General features: G+C 36.9%; 1 protein-coding gene across 2 annotated transcripts in view; it reads right to left on the minus strand.

The window, feature by feature from the left end:
- Positions 1–5768, minus strand: part of ARNT (aryl hydrocarbon receptor nuclear translocator) — a 48368-nt gene extending 42600 nt beyond the window's left edge. For both annotated transcript variants that reach the window (XM_015595582.2, XM_006919750.3), the window contains exon 1: positions 5600–5768. In XM_015595582.2, the coding sequence (XP_015451068.1) occupies positions 5600–5624 (25 nt within the window). In that variant the 5' untranslated portion in view covers positions 5625–5768. The remainder of the gene's footprint in view (positions 1–5599) is intronic.
- Between the last annotated feature and the right edge of the window lie 2671 nt (positions 5769–8439).

Here is an 8439-nt window from a genome sequence, read left to right on the forward strand (position 1 = left end):
CTTTCCTCTACTTTGCCTGATAGTTTGCCTAGGTATGGAATTCCAAGTTGGAAATTATTTTGCCTCAGAATATTAAGGTATTGCTTCATTGTCTTCTACCTTCCAGTGTGACTACTGAGAAGCAAGACAAATCTGATTCCTGATTCTTTTGAACTGACTGATTTTTTTTGGTCAGTTCTCTCTGGAGTTGGTAGGATACTCTTTGAATCCAATGCTGAAATCTCATTATAATGTGCCTTGATGTGGCTGTGTTTTCACTCACTGGTCTGGTCCTTTCAATTTGAAAACTCATGTCTTTAACTTTGGAACATTTTATTTAAACAAAAAATTTGGTTAAAAGATATAAAAATGGTTGTCACTGGAAAGAAAGGACTGAGAGAAGGGAGTAGAGGACTGCTATTTTTGTAACAAATCATGTAAATTTAATTCATTAAATATGTACATAGATAATTTTGATTGAAATAACTTTAAACATCATCAAGCATACCAATATTCGCATCATAGGAATACCAAAGAAGAGAGAACAAGGAATTGAAAATCTATTTGAAGAAATAATGACAGAAAGTTTCCCTAACCTAGCTAAGGAAATCGATAAACAAATCCAGGAAGTGCAAAGAGTCCCAAACAAGATGAACCCAAAGAGGTTCATCACCATTATTAAAATGCCAAAGGTTAAAGACAGAGAATCTTAAAAGCGGCAAGAGAAAAGCACCTAGTTACCTACAAGGGAGCTCCCATAAGATTGTCGGTTGATTTCCCAGCAGACTTTGCAGGCCAGAAAGGGATTGGCAAGAATATTCAAAGGGATGAAAAGCAAGAATCTAAACCAAGATTACTCTACCCAGTAAAGCTATCATCTAGAATCAAAGTACGGACAAGAAAAAGCTAGAGGAGTTCTTCACCACCAAATCAGTATTACAAGAAATGTTAGAGAGACTTAAGAAAAAAAAAAGATCAAAAATATGAATAATAAAATGGCAACGGCTACATATCTATCAATAATTACTTTAAACGTAAATGGATTAAATGCTCCAATCCAAAGAGTGGATGAATACCTAAGAAAACAAGACCCTTTCACACGCTGCCTACAAGAGGCTCACTTCAGATCTAAAGACACAGACTGAAAGTAAAGGGATGGAAAAAGATATTTCATGAAAATGGAAACAAAGAAGATTAGATAGCAATACTTATGCCAGACAAAACAGACTTTAAAATAAAGCCTATAACAAGAGAGAAAGAAGGACCCAGTAAATGCCACTTCTGGGTATTTATCTGAAGAAACCCAAAACACTACTTCGAAGGGATACGTGAATCCATTATGTTCATTGCTGCACTATTTACAGTAGCCAAGGTATGAAGGTAACCTGGATGTCTACCAATGGATGAATGGATAAAGAGGTGGTACATATATACAATGGAATATTACTCAGCCATAAAAAAAAGGCATGAAAGCTTATCATCTGCAACAATACCCTCTAGGATGGACCTAAAGGGTATTGTGCTGAGTGGAATAAGTCAGAGAAAGACAAATGCCATATGACTTCACTTACATGTGTAAACTAACTAAGCAGAAACAAATGCATAGATACAGAGAACATTTTGATGGTTGCCAGATGGGAGGGGGATTAGGGACATGGGTGAAAAAGAAGAAAGATTAAGAAGTACAAATCTGTAGTTATAAAACAGTAATGGAGATGTAAAGTATAATGTTAAGGAATATAGTCAATAATATTGTAATAACTATGTATGGTGTCAGATGGGTATTAGATTTGGGGGGGGGTGACCACTTCATAAGTTATATAAATGTCTAATCACCACGCTGTACACCTGACACTAATATAATATTATATGTCAATTGGAATTGAAAAGTAAAATTATTTTCTAAAATAACTTTAAACATGTTTAAATGTTTAAACATATCTATTTTAAATATATATTTTACATGGTTTAAATGTTCTATGTTTTAATATCTTTATATATTTCAAAACATACTTTTTAGTCAAAAAAAGATGTAATAATCATATAGATACATAAAAAAAATCTGTACACTTCTAGTTGCTTAGCCTGAGGAACTGGAAAAACTGTGAAAGTCATGAAAGATACAGAAAAGTTAAAAAGGACAACAGATTTGAAGGAAATACTGGTGAGTATATATATAAACAGTACGTTAAAGATTATTCAACTAGAGATGTCTTTTAAATAGATAAAAATATAGGAAAGAAACTTAATTCTAATTTTACTAGTTTTGAAATTAAATACCCCCAAGATGTCATGGTCTCAGTAAAATCAAGAAAAAAAGGGTCTAGTGTCTTTGAGTGTTGCAATTCGGTGTTGCAATTTTTGAAATTCAACCACCATTTGGCACTGTGGAAATCCCTGTTGCTATTGCCTTAGAAGAAAGTCATCATCCATAGGAGAGAACTACAAAAAACTTTGACAAAACGACCATAAAACGACCTATTAATCTCATGTTAGTGAATTGTTTGAGTAAAAGGGTAGGGCTGAAATGCCAAATAACTAAGCCGAGAGGCCACTATATCAAAAAACCAAGAAAACTAGCTTTCCAAGAAAGCAGAAGTATCTTCTTCTTAATTTCTAAGAAAACAGGGAAGGTTCAAGTTGGTATCTCAAATCTAATAACAGCATAAAAATCATGTAGATTAAGGTTCTTTTTCAAAAACGTTAATTTATTTCAAATGCTGAATTAGTAAAATAGAAACTTTTTTAAAAGGTTTTTACAATGGGAAATAATTTTAAAAGTATCTTTGCATCTTAATTTTATGCTACATAAATTCCTATGTCCCTGTATCTGAAAAAGGGAAATAAAGGTAACAGGTAAGAATTTTGTTAATTAATGCTTTTAAAACTGTAATTTACATAGGTAAAAATTATATGAAAAAAAATTTTTCCTAAATGTCTGCCTTACAAACCCAAACAATGTTGCTTCATTTGCCTTCACCATATCCTCCAACCACAATAAATGGCACCTAATAGCACAAAAAGAGGTCTCTACTAATGAGAATAACAGAATGAAAGGAGGAAAAACCTACACTCCCACACACTCATTCCCGGTGCTCTAGTTTGAATACTAAATTGTAAATCAAATACCTAATCTCTTCCCTCCCAGCTCCTTAGCCAACGCATTACAAATTACACATGCAATTTAAAAAGTGATCCTCAAAACTGTTAGTATTCCACTGGCAAGAAAGATATGGCCCAAGACTTCATGGACCACCCTATCCATCGACTCGTTTGCAGAATCAGTGAAAAGTAATAGAATATGAAGAATTATCAATTCATGCGGGAAAAAAGCCATCATCTCATTAGAACTCTTACTTCAATATAACTCTTAAGAGTATAAACCATATCTTAATCTTTTTTTGATCGAGCATCACGTTTAGACATAGTGAAAATACAAAGGAACCAGGTCCCCTACAAGACACTAAAGGGCCATCAACAGTCTCTAAATCATACTCTATGTACAATTAAAATAATCAAGCATTTTGTTAACACTACGAATTAATATAAATGAAGCTTAAAGAGTTAAATAATTATTACCAAAACCATTTGCAGACATATGTAAAGATAGAACATGAAATGTAGGGAACCCCAAAAAAAAAAAAAAAAAAAAAAAAAAACAAAGTAAAAATAGGTATGAGGTCTCTAGTCCCTGAAATGGCTCTAAGGAAAGGTCTGACCATACAGCAAAGAATTCTGACCCAAAAACCATTTAACTTTCTTTTTACTGAGCATAGTCCATTTCCACCTTGTGTCCCTTCATTCACATCCTCATTTCCCAAAACGCAACAGGCTACTAGAAGTCCACATCTTCAATCTTTCTTTTAATATAAAGGAGCAAAGGGAAAAATGAAGAAAATACATCTTCTGATTTAATTATATTCTGTTGAACATGTGATCAACAACTTGGAAAAGATAGAAGAATTTTTCAACATCAAAAAAGAAATCTAAAAAGTGCAGAAGCAGGCTGCCAAAGGGCAATCAACAAAATCAACTATTTTATGAGCAAGGATTCCGCACAAATATATGCTATTTTCTGCTTACAGATTTAAGCTGATACTTATCAGCTAATGAAAATGTGGTCAAGAGATTGTCATTGTGGTTATTGTTTAAAAAACAAAACACAATAAAACAACCCCACCCACATTGCTGGAAAAAGCTTCTGACTTATGCACTATTAACTTGTTTACCCGGGCCACCCCTTAATAAAAGAAATGCTCTGCAACTTGACTAGGGGTGTTCTGCAATGTGTTATCAGTTTAAAATCTTGTTTACTTACTCCCTACTTTACAGATAGGCTATTTTACTACAAGGCTACAATAATAGCATCTTTCCAATTTGACACATCACACAGCACTTCCTACAATGGAATTTGAGCCATTAACTTTATCTCCTTTTCCTCTAAAAAAATTTAAAAGATTTTAAAATGATATTGACATGTGACAAATTAACTTCTTTAAATAGCTGTTCCCAGAAACATGGTAGGAAAAGACAGTAATTTCACGGTGATTCAACTGTAACAGGAAAACGTGGATATTGCAAAATAATACTGACTTTCAGAGACACGAAAAAAATCCAATTTAAATTTTAACGTGGAAACAGCACTACTGTATTTTCAAGAAATTCACTCCCACCTCTTGCTTTTTTTTTTTCTTTTTAAGTTATCAAAGACGGTTTCTAGGAAGGGATTTTATTTTGCAGAAGAATGGCCAAGGTCAGCAAAGCTAAGTAGGACCCCTAAAATGAAATACTTCCTAAGGAGAAATAACTAATATAGTGGAATTACTCCATCTCTTAGACACGACTGGTTAGATTTTTTTTAATACCCTTTTGAAAAGATGTTCAATTAAAAATGGCATGGAACTGAATATTTCTTACGGAATGGGAAATGCCTCGACTCAACATTCAAGAGTATTTAAACTTGGTGTTCTGGATGCTTGCTTGCTATTGGCAAGATCTGTCCTGAACCTCAAGCATTTAACAAACCTCTGCCCTCGGCTTAGAGACAACAGAGGCACCTCGTAATACATAAACGCAAGTTTCAAAGACTAGCCCGGGGGATAGAGGTACAGCCTAAAGAAACTGTGAGAATACATTTAAAGATTTTTTTTTATTTAAATTAAAATCTAAAACTTTCAACATTTGGAAGTGCCACCTCAACTAGACAGCAACGTGGTCTAGTGTTGATGAATCCAAACTACTTTTAAAGTAAACCGAGTCGCTCTGCCCACAGCTCACTCGCCATCAAGCAGCTCCAGTGGGCAGAGGGTTGAAAGAGGACCGCACCGCGCACCGGAGACCGGCCGGCCCCGAGCGGGCAGCAGCTCCGAAGAAACTCCCAAGGAACCCTGTTTAAGCGCCCGGCTCCCACCCGCCCGCTCCTTCCCTCCACCTCAGGGCTCCCCAAGTCCCCAGGGTTGGGCCCCTCCCCCGGTCACTCCCCTCCCCCACCGCCTCCTCGTCGTCCGCGCGTCCCAGCGCCCTCAGCCCCAACTACGGCCCCTCAGCCCTGGGTCTCCTCAGTTGCCAACCCCTTCAGCCCCTCCTCCTTCAGTGGCGTCCCAGTCCTCCGTCTCCTCACCGGGGTTAGCAGTGGTTGCCGCCATGGCCGTAGGTGCCACCGCCGTCGCACCACCCCCCCAGGGGGAGGAGCCGCCGCCACCGAACCCGGGGGGAGCGGGGGGGAGGGGGAAGGGGAGAGCCACTCCCCAGACTCGGCGCCCTACTACCGCCACCGCTACCGCGGAATCCAAGATGGCGGCCGCAGCAACCCCCACCGTCCCCAGACCCTACGGGGTGAGGCCCCGCCCACAGGGGGCGGGGTCAGGCCCGCGGCCAGCCTCCTCGGGGAAACTGACCAATGGAAACGCCAAGTCGGCCAGCCACTGAGCCAGCCGGTCCAGTGGAGGAGGGAAGGCGAGAAAGAAGTCAGCTGTCTCCCTAATCCCACCTCCTGGACGTCAGAGGTCAGCGATGAGTGACGTCGGTGAAAAACAATTTTACGGAAAAACTTCGTTTGGTGGTCGGTTTGCCTGGTTGGCCACTCTGCAGACGACTGGTTTTGTGAATCCTCTTTAGATGCTTTAAGGCTTAAACTTCACATGGTGATTCGTGATCCTTTCTATAGTTTTTCCTCTTTTAAGGACCTTTGTCCCTGGTGGAAAAGTTCAACAACTAATTTTTGACTGTCTGCTATGAAACTAGTAGTCCAAGAGGATCTGGGCACTTAGGCTCCAGTAAGGGAGATACCGATAGCCAAAAACAGGAGGCAACGTATGAAGACGGTATTTTGATTAAGAGTGGGATCAATTCCTGTGGTCAAAGATAGGGATATAGTGACGGAGTTTTATTTTCCAATAGGAAGCCTGGAGCACTTCGGGCCAGACACTGTCTTAACGATATGTATTTACTCATTTAATCCTCACAACAACATTTTGAGGTTGTTTCTATTACTGTATTTACATATTGTAGATGAAGAAGCAGAAGCAAAGAGGTAAAGAAATGGACACTCAGCTAGTGAGCAGTGGTGTGGGAGACAAACCAAAGACACTCACTCTGAGAACGCGTTCCCCCCATCCCTTGCTTTAGCAGTACACGGTGCTACCTTCTTACATATCTTTTGCAAACGGTTTAATATAGTTTAATTATAATTTTAACAGAAATTTCATTATGCTATTGCACATGTTTGCATTCTTATAGGTTAATCAATGTATCAACGATTACACTGATTCATTTAGTACAGTTATCTCAAAGGTATTTTTACATAATTTGTATATTATTGTTTACATTTGTTAAAATTAAATCTTTGTTGCTATTTTGTTGTGTTGCATTTCAGATTCACTAAAAAGAGAAGTCATCCACTCAAAAGAAGTACATTGAAGCATAAGTAAGGGAAAAAGTAACAAAGTTATGTAATAAAGGTAGCTAGCAGTGCTGATCTAGAATGTGCGTTATTATGTGCCTTTAAATCTGGTAAATTCATCCAGGCAACAAAATAAAAATGCAACTAGTAAGTACAACTATGAGTATTTAAAAATTGGTTTTTATTGGGCCAGCAATCTATTTGTCCTTTGCTGGCTACACTTTGACTTTAGGAAATTTTGTCAAACAGTTACTCGGAAAGACATCAAAGTTTTCAAGTCATTTCTGAACCACAAATGATAATCTTGCTGCCAAATAAAATGGATTTTATTTCCAGAGTAAATGCACAATACTGTTTTCCAATATGACATGGATGAATTTGTGGTTAAAAAAAGATCCAAGTTATATCCCTCATTTAAAAAAGTTGTTGAAAGTCATTTTGTTTCAGAGATGATTGTACAACCAACTACAAAGTTACTAGCAAATGTTTTGCTTGGAGGAAGCATAACAAGATATTGGCAAAAATCTCTAATTAAATATCACACAGAAATAATCATAGTATACAACACGAAAGGGCATTATCAGCCATGTACTTGCTAACAGATGTTTACCTTACAAATGGACACTGTTGGTGTACGCACTATGAATCATTTCACGGCAAATATAAGGTACATAAAGAAAAATGCCCAGAAACTTCCTATTTGGTTTATCACTTAAAATTCAAGTTACAGAAGAAGACATTTCACTTAGAAAAATTTCATTTTAAAAAGAATTACTTTGTGAGTTTTGAGAAAATGTGAAAAAGGTATCTCGGGATCAAAACCGATGGAGTTGTAACTTTGGGGTGCAGAAAGGACATTATTCCTCCAATAAATACATGTCAGTCCACTTCCTGTTTTATTCAGAGAACAGTAGGTAGTCAATATTTCTAATGATTCCGATTCAACATAAAACAAGTTAGTACAAACTATAAATAAGTAAGAAAGCAGCCAGTAAACATAATCTTTGAGAAGAAATAAAATTTGATCATGGGTATGTATATATGGGGAAAAAAACAATACATATAGAATTTGATACTATCTGCAGTTTTAAGCATCCACTGGTGGTCTCGGAATGTACCTCCGTAGATAAGGGGAGACTACTGTATTCAGAATTATCTAGTAGCCATCAAAACACTCACTGTGATATCTGACAAACCCATTGTAAATTCAGATTTTCTAATTTTAGTAGAAACACAAATTAGGAAGTCAATTGTGAAGACGGATCTAGTGCCCATGTTTCCAGTTCACCAATATTAAACAGTTACTATTACTACTATGATTTTTAAACTATTACTTAAATGGTAGTTTGCAGATGCTCCAGTTTTAAATGTCTCCACATAGAGTTGCCAGATTTAGCAAATAAAAAGACAGGTTGGCCAGTTGGTTTGAACTTCAGATAAACAACAAATACATTTTTTGTGTAAGTATGTTCCAAATATTACATAGAACATATTAATACTAAAAAAATAACTTATTATTATTTTTTTTAATCTGGAAGTCTTACTCCTGATAGTTAAAA

Source organism: Pteropus alecto, unplaced genomic scaffold, assembly GCF_000325575.1.
Source record: "Pteropus alecto unplaced genomic scaffold, ASM32557v1 scaffold106, whole genome shotgun sequence".
NCBI lineage: Eukaryota > Metazoa > Chordata > Mammalia > Chiroptera > Pteropodidae > Pteropus > Pteropus alecto.